General features: G+C 37.8%; 1 protein-coding gene across 1 annotated transcript in view; it reads left to right on the top strand.

The window, feature by feature from the left end:
- The first annotated feature begins 531 nt into the window (after window positions 1-531).
- LOC148837294 (versican core protein-like) overlaps window positions 532-16458 on the top strand; it is a 63639-nt gene continuing 47712 nt past the window's right edge. Inside the window, exons 1-6 of the mRNA XM_088912069.1 lie at window positions 532-691; window positions 2470-2546; window positions 3275-3649; window positions 8021-8195; window positions 8585-8712; window positions 12822-13115. Of these exons, the coding sequence (XP_088768195.1) occupies window positions 2477-2546; window positions 3275-3649; window positions 8021-8195; window positions 8585-8712; window positions 12822-13115 (1042 nt within the window). The 5' untranslated portion in view covers window positions 532-691; window positions 2470-2476. The remainder of the gene's footprint in view (window positions 692-2469; window positions 2547-3274; window positions 3650-8020; window positions 8196-8584; window positions 8713-12821; window positions 13116-16458) is intronic.

Genomic DNA, 16458 nt, shown 5'->3' with positions numbered 1-16458 from the left:
GCAAAAACAGATCATTGAAAACTTTGATCAGGTGCGTGAAGGATTACACACAGCTTAAAAAACCTCGAAGACAATGCTCGAAGGATACTGGAGCCACACCCCCTCCTTATTAAAGATGAGACACAACTTAGACAAATTGTATAAGGGAGAGCAATTTATCCACGGGGTTGTGTGTTGGACTATAATGTAGTACTGCCGAGGAATTCGAAAGCTGTTCTGTACTGAGTCAACCGTACTGTACATTTGACCCTCTAGTGGTGACATCACGTAAAGTTTCGAATAGCAATTAATCATTTTCAAATATTTAGAAATATGAAATGAACTTTTGAAACATATTTATTGATCATATTCAAGATTATTAGTTCCCCACTCTTTGTTTTCCTTCAAAATCTACTGCATTTTCCTTGCTTTTTGGATTCTGATACAAAGATTTACGTCAAAAAGACGTGTGAACTGTGGAGCACTTGCTGTATTTCATAGTGTTCAGGCTGCGCTGTGATTAAATCAGATCAAGCTCTGTATTCATTCTAGGTACACGGATTTTCGACATTAACTGAAATCAACTGGACTTTTCAGTGGGATTCGGGAGAAGGATAAGAAAAACATTACGAAGACAGGCGTGGAAATTAGTTTGACATTAAGATCCGCACCCTGCTAAATTCTGAAGTCTTCACATTGGGTCGGATTTCAGGTCAGTAATTACAGATCGGTCGGGGTCTGACGTCGCAGAGAAACTGTCAGCTTGTTGAGAGGCGTTTCCTCCTCGTTGGTTTGACCTTTTGTTGAACAGAACTGCCATATGGATTTCCTTGATTTAGGTTTAACGATATAAAACACGTCTTCTGTACCGGTATCTGGCTAAACTACTCTCCCTTTTTAAGTCGGAGACTCCACCAATCCACACTGTATTAAAAGAACAAGATAGATTTCCATGAACTACCCTTCTGTAAAGTTATGTAGTCTCCAAATAAAGTTTATTTAAGCACCAGGATATCGTCGAAATTATAAACGACCATATGTTTAACTAACTGACGTGAATTATGTACAAAAAGATGAGTTTTGATGACAGGGCAGGCAACATGTCAGGATGGACTAACCCAAAAATTCGTGCTGCTACTTGCACTCAAGTTGAGGTGCTGTATATTACCTATCCCCAGAGATAAGAAGAGCATACTGCGCGACTTTTAACAGAAGACATCTGCAAGACAGGGAAGAAACGTGGATTTAGTCTCAGGGTCAATCGCAGTGTGTATGCCAGTTGAGGTTTTAGGTTGAGCGTGAGAACATGATTAATGGCTGGCAATAATGTGCATGTGTCAGAATAACGTAACATGCTTATAGAAACCATAGACGTATTTCGCTGTTCGCATTCCTTGTCTTTAAACTCAATCCTTACGTGCAGAAAAAATAAAAACCACATGAAGCTAATCGCTCCATATCACTGCCTGGGAATCAAAAGTGTGAGAACTCTTTTGAAAAAAAAAATCTGAATAAATCACTAATCCCGGGACACGTAGAGATAGTACTGAATTGTAAAAGCCACAAAACTGTAAAAACGATTAAAAAAAATACAAATTATGCCTTTTTGTATCTAAAAAAAAAACATTGTCCTTGTTTAGGTAAGTTGAGCAGCTCAGAGCAGTTAAGACTTCCTCATTGTTTCTAAGTCATTCTTCTGCCTCATGGTATACACATTTGTAGGTGTTGAAGAATTATAATTAAGAGAGTGAAATGAGATGAATGAAAACTGCTCCTGACAGTTGTAACACACCTTCATGGTCTATCTTGGAAATGCAAAGGGAAATCTGATCTAGGCAAAGATTGTTGGGAAGAAATTTGATTGTTGGGAAGTAGCCTTTCACATCAGAACACCCACAGATTTATTGCAAAAAAGGGAGGATTGATATTGAAGCAATATTGAAGCAAAGCTTAATGATTTGAGGGTCTCCTTGTCACTAATCACAGCACATGTGAAGCCTGGAGGGGGTGAACATTGTCCCTGCACCCCACAAATCTTTGCACTGACCTCCTGGTGGTACATCAATTGTTTTTTTTTTATTTCACCACCCACTTAGAGGAAATACTTGGGCTGACAAATTGCTCAAGACCACCAGATGATGACCAAGTAAAGCTCCACTGCCAGATAAGGAAATGACAGGGACATTAAATAAAACGAATGAAATCTGTTATTCTTATTGGTTAATGACACAGTGTAACCAAGGCTTTTTATGTACAGTCATAAGTAAAGCACTTTGCTGAAACCTCAGCCCTGATGTTCAGAAACAAAAAATCTGGGAAATGTTAGTACTGTGTTACATATTGTTCTGTATTGTACTGCTTTGGAGAACAACTGCAATTTATTTATTCATACAGTCGGTCCTTGTATTACACAGTACCTTATTGTGCATGAGAATGTCCATTTTAAACACTGGTTACCCACAGGTTAACAGGTTTTTTATATCTTTTCAGATCAAAGATGCTATTAAATATAAAACATATTTTATGGTTATGCTGCATGCTTCTTTTCTCTGCTGCAGCACTTCAAGGTAAGAATCTTCTCCCATATTCAGAGTCTTGTCAGTGTTTGCTTACCTAACCTAGAGTACCTAAGAGTTTTAAATGCACATGCTGGCAGTGTTGGGTGAAGTTAAGCCATCAGGCACTTTTCAAATCTGTCTTTTGCTATTGTGCGCATTCACACTTAAATTGCATTTGTGCCCATGATCAGCTGTGATTATCCTATATCCTATATACAAGCTTCTTAAATATCTGTGGACATTGTAAGGCTGTGGGTGAAGACAGGCAGGGCCTGTGATCAAACAAAGCTCTCTTGTACAGCTAGCAATATCTTCACCCCATTGCCTAAAGGACTGAATTGTCTTGCTAGGAAGAATCCTCTAAAAGCGCACTCTTGGAGCAGTACCAGAGGACAAGCACATTATATAATCTGGGCTTTCTATATTAGGCTCTTATACCAAATGGCCAATATACTAATCTTCATTATTAATGCCCCTCAGGTGCAACTAAATACTGATTTTTATAACATATAAAATGATACACAGAGGTTATATGTGAATACTTGTTTATTATGCCATATGCAGTAGAATGCATATGGAACTCCATTATAAAGGATTTCACCTAAGGAAGATATGAGTAAATATTCCAAAAGAAGAGTAGAAATTGAGAAACACTGCTGTAATTGAAGTTCCTGTTGTGCCAAAAGTTTTATTTTGCATCCCCATCTCCAGTATTTCTGGTTCTTTTTTCTTCCCAGAGAGCACAGTGATCATGAAGATGGAGAAAAGCCCCCCGGTCAGCGGGTCTCTATCTGGCAAAGTAGTGCTTCCCTGTCATTTTTCAACAATGCCCACTTCGTCACCCAGCCAAAAAACAGGCACCGACTACCTGAGAATCAAATGGACGAAAATTGAGCATGGGAGTGAGTTAACTGTACTTGTGGCGCAAAACGGGGTCATTAAAATCGGTCATGGATACAAGAACAGGGTGTCGGTGCCCAGCCACCCTGAAGACGTCGGTGATGCCTCCTTGACGGTCGTTAAGCTCCGGGCAAGTGATGCTGGCCTCTACCGCTGTGAAGTGATGTATGGAATTGAAGACACGCAGGACACTGTCACACTCGATGTTAATGGTGAGCTTGTCTTTCAGTAGGCTTGTCTTGTCTTGGCGGGGGGGGGGTATAACCTGTAATTGGGTTCTGGGAGCATACAGTAGATCGGATTACTTAACCATGTTGTTGAAGCCAATGTCCTCACCTTTTCAAGAAATAGCAGCATGTACTGTAATCCCTTTAATCAATTAGCGGCTAACTACGAAACAGGCTGTATGGGCCAAATGGCCTCCTCTCGTTTGTAGTCTTTTTATGCAATTAGGTTTCATACAGTTAACACTATTTTACTAGCCCTTTTGTGCTCTTTCCATGCTTATGAGACCTTCTCACATTCCAGAAGAAATTCAATTAAAATTGATCAGTTGATATCCACAGAACAGTCCTTTAGCAAATACAGTATTGCCTTATAATTTGTATAAAGCAAGAAACTATATCTGAAAAATGCTCCCAGGGAGATAAAATCTAAAGTTCAGAGCTAAAAAGGCTTGTATTGTTTCCCTGGCCGTTTTCTTCCATCTTAATTAGGGTAATTTTCTTTTGATAAACATGGAGCTGACCTTTGTGCTCTAAAGTCACGGCCTCGCATTTTAAGCTGTGCCCAAATCTGGAGGATAAGATTTGTTTTTTTAACTTGAGATTTTGGGACAGATACATATGCCTCTTTTTCACTTGTGTTCCAAAAAGTGTTTTGACTGGATCAGTTTATAAACTCAATAAACCATGAGAAAAGTCCCATGAAACCAATATAAAAATTGCTGGTCCCTCCCCTTATCTCTTCATTGCTATTCTTTGCATTCACACAGTACTTCCTAAGGACCACAAAGCGCTCTACATATAGCAGGGACTCCCTTCATTTACCAGCATGCATGTGGTTAATGCATGGCTGCCATTATGCACCTAGAGTACACAGCAGGTCTGGGGGTGAGAAAGCTTTCTTCACCATCTGAATTAAGGGAGAAGTATAGAAAGACTATATGTACAAATTCAGAATGGAATTTATCCAGGGCACAGAGGTTAAGACTTTTACCTAATTAAAAGTAACTGAAAATACAGGCTACATATCATTCTTTGATAGTGTTCCTTATGAGATTTATTTTACATGAAGATAAGGCACCTGACACAAAGCCATCCTTGATTTTAGACAGATATTATTGGTCTCTCATGGTAATGACCAAGAAGTAAGAAGTTAATTTGTCACCTGAAGAACAGCAAAGTGTCCCCAGTCATCAGACTGAGGCATTGGCCAGGAAATTATGGGCTATAATGGGTGACAGTTACTGGTCTACCAGTTCCCCCACAGTAGGGATCTGGTTTTCCTTTGATCTCCCATCCCAGTACTGACCAGCCCCATCCTTGGTTATCCTCTGAGATCTGACTGGATCAGACTGCAAGGTGGAAAACTTGTAATGCAATCATAATTGTAATATATTTTTTCAATAATTTGATTTTGAATTCGAAGTTCTATCTGAGACTTAGTATCCGTGAGGAAAGGTGTGAATAATACAAGCAGAAGAATTTAGAGACAATCACCTGTACTATCAGTTAGCACAAGAAATTAATTGAAAATAACACAGGTCACATATGCTTTTCCTGTTAGGCTGTTAACCGAACATTTGTTTTCAAAACTGTGTTTTATTATAAGATTTATTTTACATGGGGATGAGACACTTTACACAAAGCTGTCTTTGTTTTTAGACAGAATTTATTGGTCTCTCATGGTTTGACTGCTAAAATAATGCTTCCCATGTTGAGTTAAATGCTCAGCTCCAGATTTTTCGGCTGCTAACTTACAAACTCCAGCAGACTACACAGAGGTCTAGAGAAGGCATGCTTGACATGATGAGATATTAGTTCTGGGAATGAAAACAGAAGGGAAAACGTCAGCCTGCTAAAGCGATTATATTAATCCTATCAGGAAAATCATTTGAAGAGTAATCTGAAATTAGAGTAATCGATCTATCATCTTTTAATGTTTTCAAGATGTTACCTGTGAGAATGAATATGTGTGTTAACAAATTTGTGTTTCTGGAAGAGTAATACTCAAAGGTATTGAAGTCTGTAAAGGGTAAGGATGATATCATGGAATATTGAAGGAACATTTTTTTTTAATGTCAAGCTATTACAAAACTTCTGGCTCTGAAGAAGAGAAACTGACAAGGCTGAAAGTATAACGCCCTGGTGATCTTAAGGCAATAGCTCAAGAGCCGTAGCTAAAAGCTGAAACAAATGGTGTGGTTAAAAATCTGCCCCTTGGTCACCTTGTGAGTTAACTTACCTAAGAAATGTGTGCTGAAACAATGAAAACAACATTATAGACTGGCTGTAATAATATTCTGTCTTCTCTTGGGCATTGCAACGAGACCCAGGGGGCTCCAGAGTGGCTCAGTGAGTAAATGTGGTCACTCGGAGTGCACATTGAGTCTTATTGTCCAAACATTGTTGGTTTAATTCCCAGCTGCTGGCACTCGTTTAGCCAGTACCTCCAATGCTGGATAGGCTTGAGTCAACTGAGGTGTTGTGGGTTTGGCTATACTTGTAAACACTGAGACTAGCTGGGTGCTTGTGAGCTTGCAGTGGTATTAGTGATAGTCTTCCAATTGATGCTAATTGTCTTGTAATATACTATGCCGATTACAGTGTGTTAATTGAACAGGAATCTCACAAGCTCTGAAGGACTCCCTGTGAAAGGGTCATGGTCATAATTAAATTGATTAATCTGATTTCAGAAGGCATCACATTCCAGAAAAATTTGGGAATTACAAATGGAAACAAAGACAGACCTACATTTCGGCCACAAAAAAATCTCTAGATCCGCAAGCATGGGTATCTATGTTGGTTATATCTAAGGAGTTGGATATAAGAGCATAAGAACATAAAAAGGTTACTATCAAGAGGAAGCCATATGCCCTATCTAGCCCGCAGTGCAATGGCAGTACAGTATTACATTTTCTTCATAGGAGAATAAAAGTGCAAGCTTATCTTTACAGTAGCAGTCCACATGCATATGATTACTGTATATAAAATCTTTCCTTATTTTTCTGCTTAAACTTCTGAAATGTTTTTTGATAACCTTGAGATGCATACTCAACAGTATTTTATCATAGCCCAGGTCAATGACATAAACTTTAAAAAATTCCTTCTAGTAATAACCTGATCTTTATTCAAATAGCTCCTCCACGTTTTGTCCAATAAGTAACTCTGAAAGTTTAATCATAAAGTTAGCAGAATAATTTGCATGTGGTGTCTGCATCATTAATATATCAAACTGGTTAGTCTAGGACGAAGATCTTGTCCTGGCAGTTGCTTAAATTTACAAAAGTGTGTAGAACCCCAAATGATGATGGGATGGCAGCTTCCTAAGCCATGCACTTACAAAGGAAGCAGACCATGGGGAATTCTTGTCATTCCTAATGAAGATGAAAGACCAAGAGGGACGTGTCAGTATAGCCCTGGACATGTCAATACATCTCATATCTATGAGCTGATATAAAGCATGGCTTGTGATGAATTATGGCTGTCAAACTTAATACCAAGTGTCTGTCGGCAGACACACCAGCAGTTTAACACAGCACCTTCTGCTCAGATAATAAGTTCACAAAGCTGTCCCTTCACCCCTCTCTTGCACATTCCAAGCAGCAGGAATTGTTAAAGACTTAAAAAATCCAAGTTTGTTTCTCATTCCTTTGCATGCGAAAGCTTTATTTCACACTACCCCCATACAAATAAGGAAATACATAAGATGAAAATCTACAGTTGCTGTTGCATTTTGGTGCAATTATAGAGGTGTTGCTTTCCAGGCAAACCTGTCTGAGAGCTACTCCCTACTGGAAAAGTGCATTGGTAACTTTATGTCCCAGTATTATAAACAGTGTGGTCTTTCTTTGCCAGCCTGTATTCTCAGACACTGCAGCTCATAACATCTTGAATATGTATCTTCTATTATCCGGTAGTAGCCTTTGTGGTATAAAAAGCAATGGAGCTTGTAAAGCAGGCCATGAATGTAAAACATGCACTTTATCTGAAAAACACATTGTAATCCATGCACTGTATAATTATTCCATCCTTTTCATCATGCTGGGAAATTCATTCCAATCAACATTTTATAACAGTCTTCATTTATTTTATTTTTTTTAACAGGTCACAATTTTACAGGCAGGAGAAATAAGAGAGAGAGAGAGAGAGAGAGAGAGATTAGCTGTAACATTTATTGACATGGAGCATATTCATTAATCTGAAATAGTTATTTAAGGGATAGTTACAAGTTGAGTTAGTTCATTGGAAGTCTTTTATTTGTGTCCTTTTTAAATAGTGAATTGCCTATAATATATTAATGATAATGAACATTTTCTTTTTAATTTTACTGTTAAATCTTTCTGTTGTGTGTCTGTACAGGTGTTGTGTTTCATTACCGGGCCTCCAGCAGCAGGTACACCCTTACCTTCGAACAGGCCAAGCAGACCTGTAAGGATGTTGGGGCCACCATAGCCACTGTGGACCAGCTGAATGCGGCCTACGAAGATGGCTTTGACCAGTGTGATGCTGGCTGGATGGAAGACCAGACTGTCAGGTAGATTCACAGAAGGCCATTTACCGAAATATCTGTTTGTTTATTGTCTGTGCATGCTGTCACTATTTATATTTCCTGTTTTGTAGTGGTTGTAATGACTGTGTACATTGTGTGTTGTTATTTGTTGTACTGTGTTGTCTGTTGTACTGTGCGTGTCCTGAGGGAAAGGTGTGAACAAGAATCCCATTGTACACTTACATACTGTATGGCAAATAAACTCCTCTATCCTCTGTCTGTCTATATACTGTACAACAAATACATCCCAAATGACCTAAACTATTACCCATTATTCTTCACCAGTTCCATCAGTTTTCATGTTGTTTTCAATTCAGAAATGTTTGGTTTTTATATAAGTGTAACAAGAAGTGTTTACAATTTCATCTGGGCAGGTACCCAATTACTAAACCCAGAGCGGGTTGCTATGGAGATAAAATGGGAAAGCCTGGTGTCAGAACATATGGAGTCCGCCACCCCATGGAGACATATGATGTGTATTGCTATGTAGACAAATTGGAAGGTAAGAAGATGATCTCCTGCAGGCTCGAAGTGGAGCAGCTGTGTCAAACCCAGGGTGCTAATTTTAAATGCAACACATGGCACTGTGAGGTGTGACCATTTACCGCAAGTCTTTGTGTCAGGGAAGCCTCTTTCCAGATGAGAGCCGAGAGGTTTTCTGACACAAAACAGCTCACTGCAAACAGGCAGTCAAACTATTAATTTCTCTCTATTAGCAAGTCATTATTCTATAAAGCAAAAAAGCTTTGAAAATGTGGGGGATGATTTGATTAAAACATTAAATGCCTGTGGTAACATAAGGAAATCGTCATGAGAAAACAGCCATTTATTATTTAGTTTTTTCCATGATGTTGACTTTGCAGACTTTCTTAGCCCAGCTCAACATGCGGCTTTTAGAATGGGAACACAATAATAACAGGCCTAATTAAAACCAGCTATATAGGCCACTTAAGGTCATTCTAAGTGCCACAGCTGAGCCTTTGATGCATCACACATCCAAAGTATACAGTAGGTGATACAGGAAATTAAGAACTTGGCAGATTTATCACATTTCAGAGAAAAGAATTAAACCTGGTGCTATAGAGAAAGTCACATATTTATACAAATAAAAATGCTATTATAAAATGTATTTTCAAGCTTGTGCTGTCCACATTAGACTATAAACACATTTAATTGTGTTTAACTAATTGCCAGAGAAACAGGACACTTATGTTTTAGTGTTGTATATATAATATTTAATACATGTCTATTGTGTTTGTCCCATTCACTACAACTTAAAACAATTTAAATTCTTATCAAAAGCTTTCATGTTTAATATATTCACTTCAGTGGATCTAATTTATTGCCAATAGATGATTTATTAAAGGAGCATTAATAAATATTTTTCTCAGCTTCTTTAATTGTTCACATTAAGGTTTGGATAAATGCTCATATGCCATTAAATAATAAATAATAATAAAAACTGTCTTTATTATAATTGATTACAACAAGGCAAATATGTGTAAATCCAGTACAACATTGGCTTATTCAGAGCTGAAACCTTCACTTTACAAAGTTTGCTAATAAAAGATCGCATTCCCCTTATTGTACATGAGTCATGAGGCTTGATGTAACCACAGGCTGCAAATTGTTTTTTAATAATAATAATTTAATAATAATAATTGCTTACACTTATATAGCGCTTTTCTGGACAATCCACTCAAAGCGCTTTACAGGTAATGGGGACTCCCCTCCACCACCACCAATGTGCAGCCCCACCTGGATGATGCGACGGCAGCCATAGTGCGCCAGAACGCTCACCACACATAAGCTATCAGTGGGGAGGAGAGCAGAGTAATGAAGCCAATTCATAGAGGGGGATTATTAGGAGGCCATGATTGGTAAGGGCCAATGGGAAATTTGGCCAGGATGCCAAGGTTACACCCCTACTCTTTTCGAGAAACACCCTGGGATTTTTAATGACCACAGAGAGTCAGGAAATCAGTTTTACGTCTCATCCGAAGGACGGTGCCTGTTTACAGTATAGTGTCCCCGTCACTATACTGGGGCATAAGGACCCACATAGACCACAGGGTGAGCGCCCCCTGCTGGCCCCACTAACACCTCTTCCAGCAGCAACCTTAGTTTTTCCCAGGAGGTCTCCCATCCAGGTACTGACCAGGCTCACACCTGCTGAGCTTTTACATTCGGTGCAGTTAAGAATGTAATAAAGGTTGTACATACAGTAGGCAACCATGCAATACATATAGCAACTCACTTAGTTGTTTGTTGATCAGCCAACCATTTAATAAAAGTCTAATGAACATTTTCTACAGTCATGCAGTAGAAGCATGACTGGATGCTTGCTCCAGCCTGCCACATCTCTTAATGCTCAGACATGCATGGATGTGGACTTAATCTTAGCTTACGTTTGTGTCAGTGTATCACTCTTATTCTACACGAAGAGCAGTGGGTTATTTTTTTTTCAGTAGTTTCCTATATCCTGTAACCTATTTGTGTATAACATTTCTTACCAGGATAGACTACAAAACCTTTGTGGCTGACAATAGACCACACAGATCACTTCAAACTGTGAAATGCTCAGGCTGACCTCTTTTACAAACTAACCCCTTATAAATCATTCTAAAACAGGTTTATTGGTGTAAAGTTACCCACGCTATACTTTCTAACATTAGGCTTGCTCTTTTACAAACACAAGACTTTGGAATAAGCAGTATTACATCAAAACACATTTTCTTGTTGTTGTTTTGCTTTAATTTGCACTTAGAATACTTATTGTAATTATTTTATTGACATGAAAAATTACATCCTTTGTATAGTCTCTGAACAGAAGACCAAATCAAGTGTGTCCCAGTCAGATTTATATGCTATCCATAGAAGGACAATTTCTGAGATCTGAAGAAGAGTAAATTAGAAGTTGTTTAACCTTTATTTGAATGTTTATACTACTGTAAACAGTAAGTTAATTGCATTTATTTAGCAGCCCAAACATCTGTAGCCTGCAGAATAAATACTATCACAATTTCTTTTGAATTCCCCCCAAAAGCCTCACAAATGATTAACAATAGGTTCTCTTCATTATGAAAAAAAATATTTTTATTGCATCTTGTGTGTTTCTGTTTATATTACTTCTAAGGTACTGTAGTTCTTCAGCCTTTCTTGCTAGCAGAAAATTGAAAGCTTAAGAATACGTTCCTTGATAGAGTTTGGTACTTAATATTTCTTGTATGCATTCAGATAGTAATGAGAATTTTTTTTTAGAAGCCAGTCTAAACCTAGTTTGAAAATTTCTGGAGGGTTGGTGTAAATATAGATTTTCATTCCAATTCATTTCTTATCGAGCTAAATCAGCTGGTTTCCAGCTTAATTGGACCTATTTAACAGCTTCTCCTACTGTAGCTCTTTGGGTGTTACTGCTTTAAAAAAGAACTTGTAGACACACCACCCTCACCATATCAGGATCTGACAGCCTTGGTCTAAGCAAAGAAAAGCTAAGTTAAATCGTGCAGGCAAGGAAGTATCATGAAAATGCACAATATTTATACTCCTCTTTTACTTTTTATAACAGACAGAGAATTGATAAATGTTTAGCTTGGCTGTACTGCTGCTATTTAAACACAAATGTCGGGTTATTGTATTTAATGGGTCTATTATGAAATGGGTTTTTATCTGACAATAAATATTTAAATATTGCAAACTCTTTAGTGGTTATTCTAGAGGTTACACCCAAATCTCCTTGAAGAAAAGTCTTTAGGCCATTAGTTTTGCCCTTTAGTTTTGTGTCAAGAGTTAATCAGTTGCTTAAATTAAAATCTTTTTGGAACAAACACTGCCCATTTGTTTTTTAAAACATTTATGGTGTTATAAACTGCTTTGTAATTATGTCATTAGGCAAATATAATAAACATTACAAATTAAAATTACAAATAAAGAACTTATTTTGAAACTTAACTACAGTAAGAATTTACCTCCCACAATGCACAGACAAAACGTTTTCTGTGATGTACAGTACTGTTGTTTTCTGTTAGCTAGCTCATAAAAAGATGCTTAAGGAGCAGAAAAATGCCTGCTATGACTGTCCCTTTCACATACACACTTAAGTATTCTATTGTCTGTGACTTTTTATTGTTTAATGTTAAGTGTTTTACGAAAAGCTGCAAATCTATCTAAAACAATCTAAAACAAATGATGATGGTATACAATACCACGTTGTGCAATTTGATTATTATTCTCTTTATAAGAATATTAAGTCAGGGTTTGAAATCTTTAACAGCATACATTTTCTAGAAAGCACATGGACATGATAAACCAAATTTTGATAAAGCAGTGTCTGTTACATGCTCTTGGGCCCTCACATTTCTGAGAACCTCATACAGCTCAAGAACAATCACTCACAGTTCACTTCACTAACACCTTATTTTTAAAAAGGCTTGGGAATAGACAAGTGTTTCTGAAGAAAATGACAATGGAATTAATGGCTGTTAAAAGGGGAATCAGACCTGGCTTGAATGCGTGACTCCTGATAAAAAAATAACAGTTCGTGTATGGTTTAGATTTCCCGAAAGTGAAGAAAAGCTGAGTGTGTGATTTGGGAATTTGCTTTCTCTTCAGGCAAAGTGTTCTATACTCCGGCCCTTTCCAAGGTGACCCTCAAGGAAGCTGAGGAAGAGTGTGCGACGAAGGGCGCTGTCCTGGCCACCACTGGACACCTTCACTCGGCCTGGAGAAATGGTCTCGACAGGTGTGATTACGGCTGGCTCTCTGACGGCAGCGTTCGATACCCTATTGCCGTAGCCCGGACCCAGTGTGGGGGGGGGCTTCTGGGCGTCCGGACATTGTACCGCTACAGGAACCAAACCGGCTTTCCTAACCCCACAGAAAAGTTTGGCGCCTACTGCTTCAAAGGTAATTTTTCACATAGTTCTTGTTCAATAGCAAGTGTTTTAATGGTTAATGCTTCACCTATTAACGAATTTATTTGTTCACAAAGAACCATTTATGTTACACAGTGTGGGTAAAATGAGTTTACTGGATGTTAACCAAAGGGTGGCCCACTTAGGAGCCATACAAGCTGTCCGTTTTGGAGAATCGCACCTGCTTTGGGTGAATATAATGGGCCAGTGGATGTAAGAAGTAGACCAGCATTGTGGACGGATCAGTAGGTTATGAAAAGATTTGAGAGCTAGCCAGAGTGTCTAAGTATGCTTTTCTAATTCTTAAAAGATTAAATGGACTGCTTTGTGTCCTGCTGAGCTTGAGATGAGTCTTATCTACAGAGAGATGTGCTAGTGCAGCAATCTGACTCCCAGCAGGAGACTTGAGCCTTAGATTCAGTTTCCTAGTAGCCCTTTGAAAAAACAGCTTGTTGATGTCAGCTGGTGTGTCTCACAGCATCTGTGAATCGTGAGTAAAAATGTGAACAGATCCTCTAGTACTGAGATCTTCAGAAGCTTCAAGAGGCTTGAATCCTGCTGTTGCTTTTTAATCATCATGTAAATTACCCAGTGATGGGCTCCTAGTGGCATTTTTCATCTGTTCATCTGGAGACTGAGGAATTTGAAGTACTCTATTGTACTGTATATACTACACTAAGGAATCTGCATTTGCAAACACTGAGGCGAAAGAAGGAAAATACTTCAGTATTCAGTAAAAAATTTAGAAAAATATCTAAATACCCTGAGAATGTGTGATTTTAGGGTTATGGTTAGGATGCTCTGTCAGGTGTAAAAAATAAATGTAAAATAAATAAATTGTATGTGCTGTATGGTCATAGCCAAAAATGTGAGATGGAACAAATGTTGTGACACCATTTATAAAAAAGGCCAACAGAACCTTAAAATAGAACTATTTTTCTTTAAATCATTTTATTGGAAGTTGTCTTGATGTGCTGTCTCTCTTGTTGGTTTGCCAAGATCAGTATCGTGAATTGTAATAGATTGGGAAAAATGTGTTGAATTAAGTACAAATCAAGTGCAAATCAAGTGAGCATAAATATTCTCTGCTAACAAAAGGTTTTTAAGAAGTCCAAGAGCATTATAGAGTTTGTGTCTCACCCTCTCCATTGTGAATTTACACTTCTTCCATCTGAAAGACACCTCTGTGTCCCCAGGTGTAAAAGTAACAGACAGGGGAAATCTTTCATCCCCCCCTGCCATATCTCTCTTAAACACTGTAAAGTAACTCTCTTATCTCCTGTAACAAAATGATATGGTCTTCTTTGTTAGCAATGTTTGTCTGTCCTTATTGTTGTATATGACTGTGCCATAAAACAAATTTTCCCTGGGGCTATAATAAAGATTGAAGTTAAATTAAATACATTATTTAGGGATTAATTATATCGATTATGAACCTTTCCGAAGAGTTTAAGAACTCTGACACCCTGACCTGTGTGCCGACCCATAGAAAAAAAACTCACGAAACTGTCAAGTATGAATCAATAGAACAGTGCACGTGGTACTGAAATTTGTCTGCTAATTAGATCTTGTAGAATCCCTTCTTAAATGTATGAAATACATTCAAGAAAAAGCAGGACTCACCATTTTAGCTTGGCCACATCTGGCTGCGGTTCAGCCGTTCTGACTTCAGGTTGTGAGTGATGTCACCTCTCCTGGTTTCTTCTTATCCACTGTAGGAGCCCAGATCGTTCATCCCCTGAGTTTACTGCTCATGTTCTTATGCATCCCAGGCAGGAATCAAACAGCCCATACAGTACATGAAAGAAAGGACTCAGTAATTTACCCCCTGTAGTAGTTTTGCTGCCACTAAGCATTATATCTTAAGGTTCATATTAGTATTTTGACAAATCTACTTGCCCTAAGCGTTCTGGCCTGTGTTACTTTTAGTGTATATACATTCCCTGGTGGTCCTCTGATCGCTTGGTTTCTTGCTGGGTTTGGGCCAGTTTCCTTAGAATCCAATGTAGCCTTAGCCAACAGGAAAGTTAAATCATATTTTTAGCTTGGTTTTTATTATTTAAATCAACAGTTAATGGGTAACAGTATGTGAACGCACTGCAGGAGATCTTTTAAACCTTTTTTACCTTTTAAATTATTTTAAAAAATGTCATTTTAACCTGTATTCAACAGATTTGAATGAACATCTGAAATTATTCTTCCCTTAATCTTTTTCTGTTGCCTAGTTTATCTCCACAACAGATGCACTTAAAAATGTAGTATCATTGTATTATTTAAGAAGTTCTTTTCCTCTGCTGTCCTCCTATTTGATTTCTTACCCTTTATGTCTCTTTATATTAAATCCATACCTTCAGAGAAAATGAAAAGCAAGCCAAAAGATGCTTTCACTTTCTACATTTTGGCACATGGGTTTGTATGAGATGATTATTAAACACACGTTTAATAACTGGGAAAGTCCAAACATTCAATCATGGATGTCAATTTAGAGTTCTACATTTCTGGGAGCACTTTAGTGTTACAAAGGAGTGAAATAAATATGTTATCATACAAAATATTTGATTGTATTGACATATTGTTTAACTATTTTAACAAACATTGATCATGTAGTAAACATTTTAAAGTATTGAAAACCTCATTGACTGGTTAATTTATATTTGTGCTGTTTCCCCCTCTCTCTTTATTTTTAATTAAACTAATTTCTTCTTGTGTTTATTTTACCCCCTATTTATGCAGGGGTGGGGTTCTCAGCTTTTCTTCTAAAAGATACCTGTGTCTTCTGATTTTTTCTCTAGCAGAGCTATAAACTTGACACCTTAAGTGAAGTTACAGTCTGCTTAACCTGACCTTTCTAACTGTTTCCACCAAGCAAATTAAGCTGTCAGGTAAAGGAGAGCTCCTATGGAAAGCAAAACAGAAGACACAGAGCTTATTCAGAACCAGAGAGGAAAACCTCTAGTCTGGAGATATTGAAGTGATGACAGTTCACAGGTTGTGGAATGAAGATACCCTTTATCATTTTTTTAAACTGATTGTAGTTTAGATCCAAAATTATGGAACAACTACCACAACAATAAATCATGCAGCATGAGTGGAAGTTATATCCATGGTGTACGTACAGTACAATAAATATTTCACAGAACAGAAACTTGGATATAGGGACACATCAGGGCAGTATCATGTATTTTAGTAATTGTAGTAATTGTAGTGTCATGTAATCTACAAAAAAAAAGGTTTATCAGAATCCTGAGTAAGCCACATTTCAGTAGGGACATTCTGTGAAGGCCCGAATAAAGCTGTAATAACTGTAAATGAGTATATTAATAAATACACTTCTT

The sequence above is a fragment of the Atractosteus spatula genome, chromosome 3 (assembly GCF_055471065.1).
Source record: "Atractosteus spatula isolate fAtrSpa1 chromosome 3, fAtrSpa1.hap1, whole genome shotgun sequence".
Lineage (NCBI taxonomy): Eukaryota > Metazoa > Chordata > Actinopteri > Semionotiformes > Lepisosteidae > Atractosteus > Atractosteus spatula.
This window is presented reverse-complemented; position numbering and strand designations above follow the sequence as displayed.